This window comes from Pocillopora verrucosa, chromosome 14 (assembly GCF_036669915.1).
Source record: "Pocillopora verrucosa isolate sample1 chromosome 14, ASM3666991v2, whole genome shotgun sequence".
Classification (NCBI taxonomy): domain Eukaryota; kingdom Metazoa; phylum Cnidaria; class Anthozoa; order Scleractinia; family Pocilloporidae; genus Pocillopora; species Pocillopora verrucosa.
The window spans coordinates 4,210,605-4,229,969 of NC_089325.1; the positions used below are offsets into that span (position 1 = coordinate 4,210,605).

General features: G+C 38.6%; 2 protein-coding genes and 1 long non-coding RNA gene across 3 annotated transcripts; 1 reads left to right on the top strand and 2 right to left on the bottom strand.

The window, feature by feature from the left end:
* Positions 1-277: 277 nt before the first annotated feature.
* Positions 278-11,793, bottom strand: LOC131795085 (endothelin-converting enzyme homolog). The gene is made up of 17 exons (XM_059112656.2): positions 10,994-11,793; positions 9,553-9,606; positions 8,747-8,860; positions 8,516-8,596; positions 8,090-8,217; positions 7,141-7,363; positions 6,845-6,943; positions 6,299-6,385; positions 5,983-6,086; positions 5,069-5,127; positions 4,827-4,881; positions 4,582-4,649; positions 3,933-4,063; positions 3,581-3,646; positions 3,226-3,324; positions 2,375-2,451; positions 278-1,773 (listed from the first exon to the last, which is right to left on the bottom strand). The coding sequence occupies exons 1-17, from the start codon at positions 11,735-11,737 to the stop codon at positions 1,653-1,655; spliced, it is 2,310 nt and encodes a 769-aa protein (XP_058968639.2). The 5' UTR covers positions 11,738-11,793; the 3' UTR covers positions 278-1,652.
* A 1,243-nt stretch (positions 11,794-13,036) lies between these two features.
* Positions 13,037-16,700, bottom strand: LOC131795142 (uncharacterized). The gene is made up of 5 exons (XM_059112712.2): positions 16,627-16,700; positions 15,150-15,233; positions 14,188-14,295; positions 13,481-13,703; positions 13,037-13,317 (listed from the first exon to the last, which is right to left on the bottom strand). Exons 2-5 carry the CDS (start codon positions 15,229-15,231, stop codon positions 13,311-13,313), a joined length of 420 nt encoding a protein of 139 aa, XP_058968695.1. The 5' UTR covers positions 15,232-15,233; positions 16,627-16,700; the 3' UTR covers positions 13,037-13,310.
* Positions 16,701-17,349: 649 nt separating this feature from the next.
* Positions 17,350-18,404, top strand: LOC131795089 (uncharacterized). The gene is made up of 3 exons (XR_010716268.1): positions 17,350-17,381; positions 17,629-17,715; positions 18,245-18,404. It is a non-coding gene; the product is annotated as an uncharacterized lncRNA (long non-coding RNA).
* The last annotated feature ends 961 nt before the right edge of the window (positions 18,405-19,365 follow it).

Here is a 19,365-nt window from a genome sequence, read left to right on the forward strand (position 1 = left end):
AAAATGTTTGCACAAACTCGTCTTTGAAAAAATGCTTTTGAGTTTGATTACCGCATTTACTTAAATAAGCGGCGCATTCTCGGTTCAATGAGCGAAGAAAAGCAAAACCAGGATAATATCTGATTGATATCGACACATAAAATGAATATTGCTTTTAAAAGAGACATTTATATTTGACCCTCGAAATGGCAATTATGTATTACCAGACTAGAGCAAGGGAAATGATGGCATCCAGAGGATCAAAAAATAGACTCTTACTATTTCTTTCTTTCCAGCAAGCTTCTTTTATTAAAATTACAAATAAAATTTCATTTGACAAGTATCACCTAAAGTAATTAAGAAAAATATCATTCACCCAACCTAAAGCTTTGTCACTGACAAATTCGTTCTCAGTCCCCCTGAATGCGATAGAAGACTTGAGAAGTGATGTCATGGTGAAGCTTTCGAGGTATGCTGACAAGATCAGAGAAAGCTGGCTGGCCTCTTCTTTTTTTTTTCGGCCGTCCATGGATAGTTTATCGAGAGCGAGTCCGCCGTGGACGCGCATTTCGATGAGAAATTAATCACTTACCGGCCAAGAGATGGAAAATTGACTTTATATCTTCTTATTCTCGCCAATTTATTCAAAGAAGGATAAAGAGTACTCATTTTATCCTGTATTTTAAATGTATCAGCCGTTCATGTCATTTCCTCGAACAAAACAAAACTAAAATTCTTTTTCTACACTAGACTTGCATAAATGCCTTTTGTTACTAACCAAGAAATTTTCTACAATTATTGTCATTTTTTTGCTTTTATAGTCTTATACTATGGCGAGAGGAAGACGAAGGTAGATTTGCCTGGATCTGCTCAGAGTCGACTGAAAATTCATAAATCGACTATAAATAGTTGTGGATTTGAATAAACCTGCAGTTTATAAACCCTGTAACTTCCAACGTCTCATCAGTATTTCATCCTTCTTTTTAATATGTCTTTTACATTTTGTTGTGAAAATCAGATGAAGTAATTCACCGCACGCAAATCGGCGCAGTGTACGATTTTTTTGTCAACTATTCAGCCTCAGATTATCTACTTAAAATGTGTTCCGGTTCTGTAGAGATAGACTTTGTCTGATTGCGTTTGAAAAATGGAATGTTATTCAGTTCCATTAAGTTCTTTGTAATCAGTCAGCCTCTATTTTGGAAAGTTTTCCACCGCCGCCGAAGTTGGAAAGACTTTCCTCCGAGCCAAAAGCAGCCTGAAAATTGGTAGTGAACAGAATAACTTTTTACTGGACCTTACTAATAGCTAGGAAATTGGTAAGCTTTTGTTGATATTCAATTTGATTCCTTTTTCCATTTTATGAAATAAATTTACAGCAGTCCGATTATCATCATTATTATTTTACAAACTGACATAGATCCATGATGATCGATAATACAGAAATAAAATGGTAACAAGCTTAGGAAAGAGAAATGATTTAGAGGCAGGATGTTAAACCAGCTGTCAAAGACGATGCAGTATAAACTACACACAATAAAAGTAACTCCATTCCTTTTAGAAGCTATCATCTCGCATCCACGGCCAGCATAGGCACAAAGAGGCCATGTGGGATACATCGAGCCAGCCATACCCGAAAGTTCCCGCGTAGGTGCTTTGTAACCAGTCACACCCTAAAGTTCCAATTCGTCTTTACACCACACGGCACATTTGCTTGTGGGATTCATAGGCTGATTGGGTTTACATTTAAACGCTTTGGCAAAGTCGTATGAGTTAGACAGCGTTCCGATAACTCTAACAATTGGATGGAGAAAATATCGGAATGTTAACCTGGCGTTGCAAAGATTAACAATTAAAAAATCCTCCCCTGTATTCTGCAGACATTCCCCAAGCTCTAAGGACGTAGCTGAGGGAGGAAAGAGGCCTCTTGGGGTACGGTGTATATAAACCTTATCTGTGATATTCAAAAGTGATAGCGTGATAGAGCTCATGGTCTCTCGGTGATAATTTCTAAAAATGACACCACATTACAGTCCCCCCCCCCTCTATGAGAGCCCCCTAAGGTACAGACATAATGTGAATATTGGACTCCTTCCAAGTAGAAAATGTTCCTTCCGTCCCTAAGCTTAGATTAAACTAATGTTTGGTCTAGTACATGCGTGTTCTACCTGAAGGCACCCTTCTACATTCTATAAAAGAAAAAGAAAAATTGTATTCAAGGAGAGGTTATCTGAAATGTAGATACGGCGAAATTGCCCGATTTCAAATTCGCAACGGGCAGATGATATTGCTTTTGATTTTTTAAAGAGAGAGGAAGCTACAAAACGTATTGACCAGTCTGTTAAAAACAACAACAACAACAACAACAACAACAACAACAAACTTCGTATTTCACCTGAATTTTTCCTCCGAGTGCCTGTCACTTAATGTCGCCAGGTACTGTTCCGTTGGACGGCTATTACTACAATAAGCCTTTGTTGTAATAAAGATGAAAAGAGTGGTTAATGAAACAGTCCAAGTACTTTACCACCAATTTTCCTTTCTACTCATTAGTCATTGGCTGTTTACCCCTCCTCCTTTGGTATCACATCTCTGTTCTCTGTGTCTTAATGTTCGTTTCATGTACCTCTCCCCCTTTGTCCTCTACCAGAAGAGGGTCTTAATGGGGTGATGACTCCTACAGCTAACTGTTAAAATTTCTCTATTTCACGGCTAACGGTTGATTTTTTTCGTTGTGATATAAAGAAAAAATTTCACGGTAAATTTTTTTTACGACTAACGATTAAAATTTGTCAACTTTTACGCCTAACGACAATCATTTTTGTTTTCGCCGATTTCGTCCAATGGTTAACCCCGTCGAGACTCTCACCAGAAGGGTATTGCGTGAGAGGACCAAGAAATGGCTCTAAAGGAGACTATCACTTTCCAAGCCCCTTCGAGACACCAATCAGGGTGTGGCTCAAGCTTTAACCACTCAACTCCCAGATCAAATTTGTTATTCTTCTTTCTATCAACCATACTATTCTAATAATGTTAGTTCAGAGAATTTAGTAATGGATCAACTAATTATCCCGAAATTGACATTTTTCTTTATTCTCGTCGCTTATCTGGTTGTATTGATATTGTAAGGAGAAATTCTGTCTTGGTCACTCATGAGAGTTTAAGGAACCTGGTGTATTACCAGATCTCCTATTGGCATTATGTAACTTATATTCATGACAGAGTTTGATTGAATCAGTTAATTACCTGACCAAATCCTATGAAGAATAGCTGTTCACTTGTGAAATTTATGCCCGGTAATCGCCAAGCTTCTTGGCCATTTTTGCGCAACCAGTTCTTGTAGGCCTAAAAATATAAAAATGGAAAAGGACTGAATGAATAAGAACGCGCAGCGACGCTCACAGTCATTTCTATAGCGTTAATTTATCATGGCTCATCAGCGCTTTGTAATCAAATTCACGATAGCTTTAATTTAGATAGTCTCAAGTTAAGAAGTCAACAAAACAAAAAAAATCAATCTATAAATTTCACGAGGGTTATACTGCTCAAGTGTATTCTTGATATCTAGATCCGTAACTATAAGAAATTCATTTCAACTTACCATGAACGACGCTTTGAACCCTCCGTTATCAGCAATGTTTTCGCCAAGAGTAAGCTTTCCGTTAATCTACAGAAAAATGACCTGGATTAAAATCGATCGCCAGGAGAGTAATCATCGTTGATAAGAACTGTGCAAGAACTTTCTAATACAAAATTCATGATAACTCTATGTTGTACAATTATTTGTTGATAACCATGGAAACAAGATATGAAGAAGAAGAAGAATTTGAGGAAAAAAATATCTCCCTGGAAAATCATACAAAAGCAACATTAGATAGAGGTTAAATGATAAATTGCTGACTGATTTCTGTGGCAATGTGAACTAGAAATTAGCCTGTTAATTTTCTACTTACTGGATATTTATCTCTGACTTTGTACATAGAATACTGGTTTTCCACACATTTTGCCTTAGCATTGAATCCATCGAGCGAGTCTTGAGACCACCACTGAGCAGTTAGCTCTCCATTCTTGTTGAATTTTCGACCTATTCAAGGCAAAAAACTAAATGAATTAATACGCAAATTGAATAAGGAAATATTTTGATAAATTAAGCATCTTATAAACCCCCTTTAAAATAAAGAAGGATAAAAAAAATTGAGTTTTGTTTTGTCGAGACTTGGATATTTTGAACTCTGGAACAAGAGACTGCATCCTCAAGCGTAGATTTGTGTTCCATATACCGACAGTCATGAATCACTTTTTTATTCTTATTAAGTCTGATATCCCGAACTGACCCCCAGGAACTTCAAGCTGATACTACGACACTTTTCTTGAATGACTTATCCGAACCTTCGTAGCCAGCAACCAGAAAGAGAGCAGATATCGCAAGACTGACTTCCCGCTTGAGCAATGTCAATCTCTCCGGCGCACTGTTTGAGGGAAACATTACAGTCTTTTCGAGATCCTGAGAAGAATTCATTCTCAATGACGATCGAAGCTAAGCGGATGAGAGGGTGTTATGCAGTTGAAGATTTTTAGTCGAATAAAGTAATCATTAGTAACCTGTGTTGTCGAATCCGTGAGTCAATTCATGACCAAGAATTGATCCAATAGCTCCAAAACTCAACGATCTGATGATGAGAAAAAGATATCTCGTTTCCATTATATTTCCATCAAATATTTTTTAGAGATTTACAAGTGGAAATCAAGACTCGCTGTTAATTAAAAGCTCTTTCTTCGTATGCCAGTGCAACTAATCCTTATAAAAAAATATTTCGATTTTCGTCTTGGAAATTTTCAACTCATACCTTGGACTCCCCTTGGCGTAAAAGAATGGAGGTTGGAGAATTCCGGCTGGAATAACTGAAGATCAAAGGAGATAAAGCAGGAGATGATAAGTTTAAAATAAGATATTCGCATAAATGTAAAGAGCTGGCCTTTTATAGCTTAGAGATCATGGAAAAATAGGTGAAGTCAACAAACAAAAGTCACGCAGAAATGAATAACAAAATAAATGATGGAGAAATGAATCATACTTTATGGTACTTACTTATTTCATTTTCGTTAAAACTGTACATTGCGTTAATAGTTTGTGGGTCCATCGGCCACCTAAGTTTTAATAGAAAGAATTTAGAACACTCATCTGAAAACACTGTTCACGCTGTAATACTAATCACATTACTAACAATTTTGTATCTTATTTGGAGAACGTAAGAAATCCAGTAAGTAGATATCGATGTATGAACTCGGATGAAGGAACAAAGGAACAAACTGAACAAAGGAACGAATGAACCGACGAGCGAACAATCGAATGATTGAAAGAAATGGATGAATGAAGGAAAAAAAAAATGAATGAAAACTTGAATAAAAATTGAATAAAGACTCGCGTATATCAATTCAATGAACTGCGGAGTCAAAAGACAATAACGTCACTGTTGTTCACACGAGAAAGTCTTGCAATCCTCTCACCTTCAAATGTACAAGAGAAACTACATTTGATCGAGCCAAATGTATGTATAATCTCATATTCCGACCATGAAAGCACCAAAAAGAAAGCACTTTCTTAGTATAGGTAATAACATGATTTCGAGTGCAGTTTTGTGTTAAGAAGCATATTCAAAGACAACAGAATTGCACGTGCCCGTAGGGCAAGTGCAATGTGTAGTCTTTGAAAAAAATTCAAATTCTTATTTACTCCAAATTGCACGAGAAATCATGTTGTTACTTTTCATTAATGCCAAGGACAAAACATCACAGAGAGTAAAGACAGACGTAAATTTTGGCAGCGCGCACGCGCTATTTGTAATTTGCACTCGTGTTACACGAGAATGCACTCGTTTCAGCCAATCAGACGTACGTAATATTTCATGTACATCGTTATTATTGATACCATCCCTTTACTTTATTACTTTTGATATTATCCCTTTACTTTAAATAATTTAAAAACCTGCAGTGATAACTCACTCTTCTTTATCAACGGGCTTTCTTAGTTTCTTAAGCATCCTTTGGTGCGCCATTTTTAAAATCGCGATTCTATTCTTGAAAAGACTGTCACTCTTTATTTCTACCTGAGAAGTAAAAAAAAAATAGGTTACTAAAAGCAAAATGCTGCATCTTTGAATCTTTACCAATTTACATCTTTCATGATTTCAAAATGATTCTGTAGTTTTAACGAACAACTTACCACAAACTTGTGTTAGAATATCACTTACGTGGTCGTAGCAATTACGTGGTCGTAGCACTTACGTGGTCGTAGCACTTACGTGGTCGTAGTACTTACGTGGTCGTACTTCTTGAATCTCTTCTTAAACTTTTCCTGTTCAACTAAATAGCGCGGAAAACCGACCTCATCATGCATTGCATCTGCCTGATGGAAAAAGAAAGATTTTATAAAACGCATATTAGACTGGATAGCCATAAGACTGCTACAGCGGAGACTAAGAAGGTTGTAGGAGGAGAGTTTCTACCCATCCACAATTTAAAGACAATACGAGATAAAATGGGCCAGTAAATGATCCCCACTGTTGAACTGCGACTGAAGAATTGTACAAAAACCTTAAAAACTCAAGGCGTCGACGCGGTTTAAATTCCCACTTTCAAGTTCTTTTCAATCATTTGGTAATGGCGCAGAACTACCAATTAGCGTCTGAAAGGCACTGGTTCGTAACCTATCGAAGCTTGACTTTTTGCAAGTGTCTTTTTCCGGCAGTTTATTCATTTGCAGTTCTCTTGCGACAATCAATCGACATTTGTTATCATTTACCGGTCAGAATGTGATTTATTTCAGTTCTTTGTGATGAAAACGACCTAATTAATAAAAGCTAACCTTTTCCATGACCACCATTTTTGTGTTTTTGTCCATCCATGGGATTGCGTTGACGTTATCTTTGAAAGCATTACGCACCTCCACAATCATATCCTCTGCCTAGAACACGTGATGAAAAATGCAAGTTAATGACGTAGTCCGTATTTTATTGAATAACTTTCATTTACTGCAGTTACTTGTCATTTAATTTTATGGTTGATCTAGCTTTTTATTATTATTATTATTTTTTTTTTTGTTTTCAAATGTCTTGTTAATTTTTGTGCTTGTAAAAGAATCAGGTACGACTCTTTCCTCACCATCTTTTTGCTGCTGTTACTGAAATGATGCTCCACGTAAGCGGATCCTAGAATGTCTCCCAAGAGCTCGTTCGTAAAAGTCACGCACGTCTTCCATCTCTTCTTTTGACCCTTGGAACCCAGGACCCTCTCTCTATACTGCGTTCGGGCCTTACGATAGGGCTTGGAAAGGAAAGAGACTTCGTCTTGAATGACATTCCAAACGATGTAGTTCGCTAGGATTCTAAAATAAAGAGAGACCAAAGCAGTGATAACCTGGTAATACCGTATCAAGCACAATGTTTTGTTAATGTGAGGCAGACATAGAGTGACATTGGCATCACAATCGTCATTTGTTGGAGCATTACTATTTATTTTTTTTAACGAATAGTTGAGGATAGGAGTAGAGAACTGCAGTATCGCGGAATTGGTTCAAATCATCTTCTTGATATTGGTTTAGAGACCTGTCATCACCAAGAGAATATCAATTGATATTCTCTTGGTCATTAGCGGGTGGGATAAGGGGGGAGGGGGGGGGGGCTATCACATGGATTTTCAGGGGGAACGGAGGAAGCAGTAGTCGCCAATAGAATATAAAGTGAAGAATATAGAAAATTGAGTACCAAGTAACTGCCAAAGAGGGCAGATCATACAAAAATATTACAGAGCCCCAGTGGGATCAGGTAAATTTTCTTGTGACACTACCAAAATCTTCCGACCCCTCCCAGGTGATAAATAATGACCGTTCCCTTACTGTACTGTTATTTAACAAATAGAGAAGCCTTGACTGTTCTCTGTTCTGTTGTAAAGCACACAGGAAGCGGCTAAAGCTCGAAAGAAGTGTTGGAAGAAACACCAGAAACACTAGCTCTTTCAACCGATGATGGCGCGCGTTATATCCCAACTTTATTATAACATGGCATAGCCTGAATGAAGAATTTGCGAAATGTTTTTGGCAGGAAATTCTTACCTCTTGGGAGTCTCTTTGATAACTTTTGTCATATTCTGAAGATAAGGCAACGCTGGAACTATTATCTCTTCACTATCCTTCAGCGTTTCGTTGGAAAAGATGGAAGATAGATGTTTCATCCAGGGATACTGTAAAATAAACATTAGAGGATGATAAAACATACGGAAAACTATAACTGACGTTGTTGAAACCTTAAGTTCAGATGAGGTGAACAGTGAATTCTAGGAAACAGAATGACTTAAATAATTCTTTTTGCATTTCTTCCTCCCCCTAACCGAAGATTCTTTTAAGTATACTCCCTTAGGGAAATTCGAAAGTTGCAGGTTTCTCCAACTTCATTCGTAGGCCCCAGTCTATTGAAAACTGATGCATCTTTATTCCAGAAAAAAAAAATAAAGAAATATTACTTGATTATCTTTTCCTTACCCCAGGTGCTTCTTTTTTCAGTTTACCAATAGTCATTCGGTTGAACCACGTGTCAGTCTTGTCTGCATCGGGGACACTTATCTGAAGAACACGTTGAATGAAGGTCAGACACAGATGTGAGAGAATACTCAACGGCGATGATTTTTGATGACTTAGAATGCTTGATCTATCTAAGATATTCATAAACTTTGAATAATCGTGTAATGAAAATTGTGTGGCTAGTAATCTCACCTTTGCCAATTTCTTTTCAAAGGCCACGATCTCTTCAGCTCTTTTCTCCATCTGGTCATCACCACCGAGCAGTTTTCCGACTGTCGTGATGAACTGCTTGTACGCCTTCATAATCTTGATCAGAGCAAACATCACGTTAGAGCAAGAGAAGATCAAATGGGCAGACAGAATTACACGTATGCGCCTTATGAACCTTTGGAACTATTTTTTCATGCAACCCCTTATCCCGCTCATAGCTTCTTTTGTTCCTCTAAAGCTTATGGCTTAACACGATCCTGGCTGGCTTAAGAAAAAAAAACCGGAACGACATCTATGTCAGCTAGTTTGCACGAAAGGGTGGTTATTATACGATCCCCTTCATTTCTCTGTTCTTCCCCCCCTTCCCCCCCTGTCATTTTTGTTTCTTCTCCCCCCCCGCTGGGTTTAAAAAAAAAAGACTTAAACGATACTTAAGTAAGCTAGTTTGCATGAGAGTGTTTTTATTATATGATCCTCTTCATTTCTCCGTTCTCCCCCCTTTCCCCCCTTCCCCCCCCGCTACCCCCACTCACCCAAGCAATTTATTATCATAATGGTTCTCTGACATGCAATTTGCAGGCACAATACATCATAGTCTACATCCCTCGATCAAACCCTAATATAACGTATGATCAAATTTTAGCGTTTTCTCTCTGCTCCTCCAAAACATTCAATCGGTCTAGTTAACTCTCCCGTAAGGAAAACGTCGCTAGATGGTAAAATGCCCGTTTCCTCAGTAGTTCCCTGTCATTTCGCACATCTTTCCTGGTAATGTCCAATGTTGTTACCTTTGGACTGTCGAAGTACACCTCTCTAGAGAGACTGGGTCCGGCCTGATCTATCTGGTGGTACATAAGTAAAAATGTTGTAGCTCAGTGCATGAAAAGATAGAGATCTATACAAAATAATGATGAAAAGTCCTTGGAAACATTTCAAAAGTAAGATTAAGTATGTGGAAAATAAGTATTGCCTGAGATAAAAGATGGATGTCCATTTTCCTAAAGAGGATGCCGACTGAAACAGACTACATTCAATGCCTGTTCAAAAGGGAACAGGAAAGGACCGCTTTCGATTGTTGTCAACAAATAAGTGCAATGCAATACAGTTACACCTTTTATTCCTCGCTGGAATCCGTTGGTGAGATTTTTTTAATTTCCTTTTTTGCTTTGATAAGGTGTTGAAATGACATTCCACGTTATTGTATAAAATCTGGTCTAATATTTCACCCGGGTCAAAATGTAAAGATTATTTTGCACATGCCTAAGCGAGCAAGGATCGGGATTAACTGCTGCAGAAATCATCGATAATTACGTTAGTGTTTAGTTGCAACTCAATTTTACTTCGATGCGCTCAAGAAAATGTGCATGGGCTAAATATATAGACAACTTCACTAATTTTTTGACGTTATTTGACGTTAAACGCGGTACAATTTGGTCAAATACAGGCAATCCCCTCAAGGTATTTATCTGCGTTGTAAAAAAAATCTACAACAGTCCCAACTGGAGGGATATTTTGATTTTTACATCTACCCTGTCGAACATTCAAATTTTCCGCTCGCATAATGTCGTAAATTTAAAAAGTCCTAAATGTGTTGATAATATGCTGCCGCCAGTCTTGTGAAAAAGGCCTTTTACGGTCAAGCTCTGGTTGATGATTGGGTTGAAATGTCATTTTGTTTTAAGTAGCGCGAACGTTTGGAGGCTGCCGAGTTGCATTTATCTACAGCAGGTAAACCAAGCCAAGTGCCAAGTAACCTGGTGTAGCTCAGCAGGTCAAGAACAGCCTCTTAAACGTTTGTCACAATAGAATTATGTCGGTAAACATGACAGACTTTTAGAACAATGTCATAACTGTTGATTTTCCATTACAAAATTTCAAAAACTCATAAAATCTACCAACATGTGTTTCGTTATCAATCTGCCCACCCGTTCGCTGTATGTCTATCTGGGTTTCGAATTATTACCGCTTGTTTAAGAGTAAAAATGAAATCAATACTGCCTGTAGGGAATTTTCGTGTAAATAAGAGGGTGAATTCTCTTGACAATCAATGACGTCTTTCTAATGAATCTTAAAAGTTTAAAATCACTTTTCTTGACTGGTTGATGATTTCCCAGTTCGTGAAGAGAAAATGAAATCTGTCAATGGCGGGATGAAAGACTCATGTAGAGTTTAAAAAGTACCATTACATTTTTAGTATTCACACCAGGTTTCCCATTAAATGGCCCTCACCTCAATTATGTGCCTGGTGTTGTTTATAGGATCATCACTGATATGAACAGAAAACAACGGCCCGCCAGCGGATGTGTAGCTTTTGTGAATAAATAACAAAGTTTTTTCCAAATCCCAATCCTTTTCATTCCATCTTGACTTGATATCGATACTCCAAGAGCCGATGTCGTTGATCAGATCACGAATTGGCTTATCCCCCAAGCTGTCAATAGTTTTCAAATCCATGCACGACTCGAAGAAATGCTTCGGCAATTGGAATAATTTTTTGCTCGCAGATGTGATGCCCTTTTCCAAGATATGTCTTATATTGCGTTCAACGCGACCATTCAGTTTGGCAAACGTGGAATAGGTGGACGAGCTGCGGGGAATAGGATTTGCTTTGATCCAGCCTCCACAAACATAATCAAAGAAATCTACACAGGGATCTTTGGAGTAATCCATAGACGCGTTTATATACTTCGCTACTTTTTTGCATTCTTTACTACGGCAAATTTCCACTGATTCCTCGTTGGATACAGAGTTTACACTGCGCGCTGAACGTATGGCGCCTCCAGTACTTACAAGTTCATCAAAATACGTTTTGTGCTCGTCACTTGTTGCCACATGAACAACGGCCACCACTAAAATGACTGTCAAAACACCGAGGATACCCATAAACCGTGCCCCACAGCCCCAATGGGACACACTGTCTTTCATTTGGGATCCCTCAGCGCTCCGTTTCCTTTTCGAAATATCGCGCCCCATTTGTGTGATCGATTCTGGGGCTTTGTGATATTTCAGTAACTTCCCTGATACCCCAAGATGACCTTCCCGATCCGTCGTATCAACTCGACAAGTTATCAATTATGTACCAGTTCAACAGAATCTCACGTAATCGTGTTTTGTAATTCACGGATCGGACGCTGCCCATTCGGAGCACGGGGGTTAAACGTAAAAGTGACACTGAACTTTATAGGTGGAAGGGAAATTTACGTTTTACTTAACTTCCATTTAAAAGTGGTATCGTTTTTCTTACAATTAAAATCACTTTGCTTCACTTTCGTTTCGCCTTTAGCTTTCCTGGATTAAGACAAGGATTGCTGCTAACGTCTCTGTCGTAAAAGGTGACGTTCAGAAGTGCCTTGTTGAATTTCGGATATTTTTACAATTTTAAGTCCATGAACTTGATTTAAAAGTTCGGAACGTTCACTAATCTCATCAATGCTGTATGTGCTAAGAGACTAATCTTTAACTTAATCTGAACGTATCGTTGAAAACTACAAACTTTCACTATAAATGACACTTTCGATTAGCTTGGCCAATCTCAACTGGTACCAGCAAATAAACAGTAAATAAACGATAAAAAGGGTCTGAATATACTTGTAGATGTCGTTTACTCCTTTGGAGAGCAAAAGGTTAAAGATTGCTGGCCTGCAGTTCCATTGGAAGTTCCCATTTCGATGCAAGAGACGTGGTCTAAAACGTTAATGTTCAAAACCACGTACCTAAGCCATGTGTACTTTTTTCGAAAGTCAGGACAGTATGTTGCATGGCAATACCCTGTCTCTCCACTTATAAAGCTAAATACTGGCTGACATACTGTCAAGTACCTCTGAACCAAAACGCATTATGTCAAAAAACGTTCAATAATCTTACATTTAAAAGTGATATTAGCAAAAGCGATTATATCGTGTTTTTACAGCGGGGAAGAAAGCATAGAACTCAAACTTAAGTTGAATCGTTTTCTCTTGCAAATGAAAATAGGTATAACAGGGGGGGAGTCGAATTTTTATGATTGCTCTGTTCAACCATTTATGGTCCATCGTGAGGTAATCCCCAACCTATTTGACATCATTTCGCAATATTTCACTGATACTGTCTCAATTCTTCTGGGTAGTAATAAGTAAGAACTGAAAATTGAACCAATCAGAGCTAGACCTGGCAAACGACTCTTGATCTCGCTTCCCTCAGTCAACCCCTTCCCCCTCCCCCTCCCCCCCTCCACCCCAAACGTAGTCTGGTTTGAACAAATTAAAATAAAACAGAATGCGTAGGTATTGTTCAGGTTGTTGGCGATCTTCATTACCACTCTTCACCTGATTTGATTCCTTTTATTCATAAAGCACGAGCAGTAAACATGCTCACCTATACAACCGGGGCCTTGAGTTCGATCCGAGGATGATACAAGAATGTTTATTTATACTTATTTGTAGAATATCTGCTAAGAAAATAATGGAGAACATTTCTACGTCGGAGACTGTAACATGTGACTTTTAGATCACTTGAATTGTTAACCATAGCCAAGCATGCTCAGTAGATGTTCGCACGACAGCACGGTTTATTTGCTAAAAACAGAGAAGAGAAGGTTTTAACGTTTAGTTACTTCATAGCTATCATTGCATGAAATGTGGTTACTTCGTAGTTCTGAAACAACAAAATATAATTTTGACAAATGATCAAAACTTCTTGAATTACGCCCACGTGGGAATCTTTTAACTTAATTCTTACTTTGGGTTAAGGCATGCGAAGACCACCACGGCTCCATTTTTAGTGTTAAAATCGGGCCCCGTAGCAAAAAGCCCAAAAGAAGGTTCCTGGTCTAGTCCGGTGATGAAACCTTTTTTCATGGCCATTGGGATGGCGGCTTTTTTCATGGCGTCTGGGATGAGGTCTTTCCTGTATTGAGCCTTATAGCCATTAGTGCAATGCAAGGTTTGGGACATTTCTTGATCTGTTGAGAAAAAAATAGCGTCGTCCAATAGCATCTCGTGTGAAAATTACCTTGAGATATTCTCCACTCAAGACCAAAAACACTTTCCTAAAAGACATGCGCATCCTCAGCAGGGGAGGATTTCCCTTCCTAAGTATTTGGAAAAATAATCTTATTAAACATAAAATGCCATCTATTCTACTGCAAATCTGTCAGACGTTACTCAATTTTCGTGTCATGAAAGGACCAAGACTATTATTACTTCACCTAGCCGACGATTTGCTGGTCCTTTGCAGCATTCTCTGACAGTTTTTTTTTTCTGATTCTCACAAATTCTCCTGAATAGAGGGATGCACTGCGTGGGATAAGTGTGTTTTATCACTAACACAAAAATAACAATCACCCAAAGATCAAATCCAGAGCCATCTGCGCGTCATTCCAGCGCACCAATCATTAAGTCTCCGCTATATTCGAATCCCCAGTTAACAATATTGATAAATATTACCTTGACCGCAAGTGTAGTAGAACACAATGTCTAAACCGCTGGTGTCTGATCGTGTCCAGTGGAATTGTTTGCTTGGAGGACATCGAATTGATGTAGAGAATGGCTCAACTGTTCCAGAAATCAAAGAATAGGGGATGGATTTTAACCAAAACACCTTTACACTGTTGTTATTGGTTGAACAACCTCTAACAAATCCTTCGTTAATTACAGTATAGACGAAGATTCAGTACCTACAAAGACCTACACGAAACCTTTTGTCTAAGTTGCTCTACAGGAAGAATTGCAGTATGGTAGTGGGTTTCTATGCCTATAAATAAATCCTAAGAAAGCCTTAACGGACTACTCCCGCTGAATTTAAGTTTCGAGAAATTATCTCTTGCTTTGCTCTGGATATCGCTTTTATTTATTTCATAGGAAGAAAATTATTGCGAAACCCAAATACGAGAAAAAGCTGCGTTTGTATGTGCCTGGGTCCATTAATGAAGGAGATTATGCGCAATTAGGATACTCATTAGAACCTTAAAGAACTTTAAAAGCTACTTTCGACGATCTATATTTTGGGTACTGTAAAACCAAAACCAAAGAATTTCGAACAACCAATGTAAGCACAGGAGATTTATATAAAAAGCCAACGCGGACGCAAAGAAAAAAACAAACAAACTGTTCAATGCGCGGGAAACGTGGGTGACCAAGTCGCGATTGGTTTTAGTTTTGAATCTGATTGGTTGAAAGGATGACGTGAGTTTCAAGATCCAATCACATGGCGAAGTGAAGCAGAACCGAAGCAGTCCGAAAGTAAATTGGAAACTACTCTCACGAGTCCTACACTCCCCTTCAGCTGGTAATTATGACACACTTTCCCCCTCCCCTCACCCCTCCCCCATTCCCCTCACCCCTCCCTCATTCCTCTCATAGCAAATAATTTAAGGCAACAGAAACTCAATCGGAAGTTTATCACTTACTTAAAGCTGACGGAAGAGGATCAGATAAGGCTGAGGCCTGTGTCAAGAACACTCCAAACACAGCGAGGAACAGAACCCACATGACTGAAAAGCAAATGGTGTCGTTGTACTTAAAGAAGACCTGTCAAACAAACTCCTCATTTTCACTTACTGAATCTAAGTACGTTTGCGATTAATTATCATATAAAGTACCGTTCACGTCGTTGTTAATGAAGCGCTGTTCTAGGGCACTAGTGCCATCATTTTTGTGCCACCACGACGCACTTCAAACGGAACGTTTTTGGAGCAAGCCACAGTCAATTGCAAAATCGACCCCATATCTCTTGGTTTCTCACCGTTTTTTCTGCTAGACCACATTAAGCATACATAGTTTGGTTTCATCAACTGACTGAGATGTTATTGTAAATTGGCCACTGTAGAGAGCGTCTAAACCTGACTTTTCGAGGGTTAGCTCTTCGTCTTTCGCTCAGACGAAGGACTACTGCTAAAAACATCGGCTTCAGACACTCTTTACGGTGGCCAGTTTACGCTATCAACGCAGATGATAAATTCAATTATCTTGTAATACCACCCAACGACGCAGCACCGCATTTTCCTTAGAATCTTATCCGCCCTCCTCCCCTCTCCCAAAAGGTATTTTGTCAGGTTTCCCTGCGAGTAATAAAACTGTGTTACTGAAAAAAGACAATACAATGGATTTGAATGCGGTCAGCGGTTATCGTAAGGTCCCTTCATAACATACATCTTCCACTAAGAATTTTTTCAGTGGTCTTTTTGCCCTGATCTCTTGAACAAGGTTCAGAGAGGAGCCTTTGATTTTAAAAAAAAAAATTTCATTTCTATTCTATTATGGCGTTGACTAATAGAATAGAAATCTGCTCTTTGTCACTCCTGGTTTTTCTAGTCGTGGTACCTGCAAACCCAAACACTTGGTACCTGCTCTTTACACAATGGAGATCGTTTGAATAAAGATACTAGTAGTATATGTTAGAAAACACGTCTCAGTTTGTATTGCACAAAGCCCGCGGGTCCCAAAATACATCGTGCATTTAGCCGTGTCGATCTAAACAAATCCTTATGCCAAAGTTGCAAGAAACTCCGTGACTTCTGCATTTACAGACTCATCAAATTTTTGTTTGAAGATGAAACTAATTGATCCTCGAGTACTTTCAGAAGACATACATGGATTCGAAATTTGTGAAATAAAAGATCTTCTATTACTCCTTTAAATTCATATGCGAATGTTGCATTTGACGAACCTAAGAGATTTTAATCGAAACCTTTCTCCTGTGTCAAGAGGACAGCGACGTTTGTCACAGATACAACCCCACAGTAGGAGGGGTTGTTTGAAAGCGTTACATAAGCGAAGAGGAAACCATTGTTGGACCTCTAGAAACGAACAGTACATGGCTCGATAAATTTTAACCAAGATCCTCTAGGCTTACATGTAATATGAAATAATTTGGAGTTCACTCACCTTTAGAAAATATAGCTAAAGATCCAACAGATTATCAAAACACACTGAAGACGAATATTTAATGAAGAGTTCCCCGAAACCTGATCACAACAGGTAGTTATCATGTCTTTTATTAAGACGCATGCTCGCATGCGCAGTTTAGAAGGACTTCTAATCTTGCCTAACTTTGAAAATGAACCTAAACTCAGGGAGAAATCTTCAGTAAAATTTCTCCACCACTTTTAATTTGGAAGTTCTCTTGTCGATGGCAGCTAGTAATGATTATGATTAAGCTATGATGGCTTCGCTAAGAAAAATTTAAACTGAAAATAAAAGCAAAAAATGAAATCAACTGCAACGTGAAATTCTGCGCATCAACTGCCTTCCACTTACACTGGTAGGAACTTTTATGTTTTTCTTCGATTAGATTGGATTCTCATTTCATTTTTTACGTTTTTGATTGAATTTATCATAGTCTGTTAAAGCGCTAACAATATTTAAACATCTCAATGACGGTTCATTTCTCAAAGTCGCGCCGCGCTAGGCGGGAGCGCGTGCGAGCGTGGATTCCATCCTTGTTCTGAGTTTTGTGCATGCGCATTCATAGCCTAACAGCGAGAAAATATAAAAGACTAATTTTCAAAAAGTCATCTCTATTTTGTCTAATATAAACAGAATTAGCTTTGCTGCACAAACCTCGAACCGGCAGAATTCAGATGTACCGACTTTGAATAATAAAACATGCGACTGAAAGAACATGTTCGCGCACAAGTAAAGTGAGGAACTCATTATGATAATATGATATATTCACGTAGTTGTCCAGTAAAAACAAATCATAGTCTTCCTTTCAGATCTCAACTCTAAACAAGGGTAGACATAACACAGTCGTGCACGTACGCGGTTCTGTATCATTGCAAATGTTTGGAAGACAAAAGCTTATATGCATGTTGCCGGTTGAACAATGAAATGGAACAATCGGTCATAATATCAAAAAGATACTGAAATCAATAGTTTCTTTTAAAGGAAAATGATGTGTTGGGGTCTGTGCGATGTACACGTCAGCATTGAACGAAATCTCTGGACTTCCCGTTCAACTGAACCCGTCAACAGGCAAGTTTTAGACGTCAAGATCCAAGTCGTAGCCAAGTGGTAACAGAGACTGTGAAGGTGTAATGGTACACTTGTTTTGTTTTGTTTTTTTTCTAAAGGTTTCTGTTTGTTTGAAATAAAAATGTTGAAGACGCCGGATTCACTTTCCGCTGAAATGACGTCTTATCGGTGTAACCACAGTTATCAGGTCTTTTTCGGTATTAATGAATCTTCAGGTAATTATTCATTCAGAATGTGCTTTCAAATTTATTTTTCCAATTGATCTTTTTCTATATATGAAAACATGATATAAGACAAATATTGCAGTGAACTGATATTCCCTAACTTTACTCCGTTTTTAAGTAGCGACTTCATTTGTTCTCCGAACAATAAAGCGAATCAGCGACTTCCGCTAAATGACGCAAAACGAGTAGCCATGGTTACTTGGATACAATCAACGTGATGGAATATTCCAGAAACACGGAGACAAATTCTATAGTTACATATTGACCTTTAATCCCCTACAAAATGTTATTTATGTTTTATACAGGACATACAGCGGAAAAGGAAGAATCAGTGAAAATTCTATGCTGAGAAGGTACATCTACAGTATTCTACAGATCCGCTGATGGGCTTAACAGGCAGGCATCAAATGAACTTGACAGGTTCACCGATACTTAAGGTTAAAATGCACGGCATATGTTTGATGAACACTTTATGTCATCCATTATTTTCTTTTGATTCTTCGTTTATCCCCTCGCTTGTTCTTGGGATCCGAAAATGATAATAAAAAACAGATCAAACAAAACAAAAAAAAAGTACAGGAAAAAGAATGAGAGCAGGGCGCGAAGCAGCGGTGTTCCGCGAAGATTATTTTGTAGATAACGACGGGAAGGAAAACATTAATAGGTTTTTGGGAGTGTACTTATTCAAAAACAGGAAAAAGCAAAGGTTTTCTGTCTCTTCTCTCCTTCTCCCCATTCATTATTCCTAAGAAGGCTTAGGGCGTTCTCTGCCAGCGGTTTCTTTGGCACTTAAATAACGGCAGCGGAGCCGCGTAAACGAGCGAACACAGTTGGCTTCACGGCTCATTTTCGCGCCCCTGCCACTCAATACGCACATCTACGCAGGTATCAAAATAAATGCTGAGCTGTCAATCATTGCAAAGTGGATCGAACACGTCTATTATGAACTTCTTTTTTACCTGTACTTCTGAGACCGAGACATACGTTTTAGGTGAAAAATCGAGGAAGTTGCCGCCGGAGTTATTTTGGATATATCAGAGGAGGCCGGACATGGCGGGGCAAAATCACACGTTCCATATCAAAAAGTGATTTCCTGCTTTCATACAAAAGTTGCGCCAAATAAAAAATGATTTATAATTTTCTGCCGATCGCATGGTGTACAATGAGCTTCTGCTAGCCGTACAGCTTATTGGGGGGTGCCAGATCCCAAGTCAAAGCGATTAACATTTTTCGTTGCTGAATAAACACCGGTGGAATGGTGCAACTTGAGGCGTGATCGTTTTCAAACGGCAAAAACAAATAAAGGGAAGTCCTCAAATAATATCCGGTGCTTAAAAATAATCTGGCTTATTTGCGATACGTGTTCTCAACTGGGTGCCGACAGCCGTCCTGCTGTTGCATCATTTCATTAAGGCTCTCGCAAATG

Coding starts and splice junctions, on each gene's coding strand:
- LOC131795085 (XM_059112656.2), bottom strand. CDS start 11,737: ATGGGGCGCGATATTTCGAAAAGGAAACGGAGCGCTGAGGGATCCCAA. Junction 8,218..8,515: donor TGAAAAAAGAAGCACCTGGG/GTAAGGAAAAGA, acceptor TTTATTTTACAG/TATCCCTGGATGAAACATCT. Junction 6,386..6,844: donor AAATGGTGGTCATGGAAAAG/GTTAGCTTTTAT, acceptor TTTTTCCATCAG/GCAGATGCAATGCATGATGA.
- LOC131795142 (XM_059112712.2), bottom strand. CDS start 15,231: ATGTGGGTTCTGTTCCTCGCTGTGTTTGGAGTGTTCTTGACACAGGCC. Junction 14,296..15,149: donor TCCTCTTCCGTCAGCTTTAA/GTAAGTGATAAA, acceptor TTTCTGGAACAG/TTGAGCCATTCTCTACATCA. Junction 13,704..14,187: donor CTACTACACTTGCGGTCAAG/GTAATATTTATC, acceptor TTTTCTCAACAG/ATCAAGAAATGTCCCAAACC.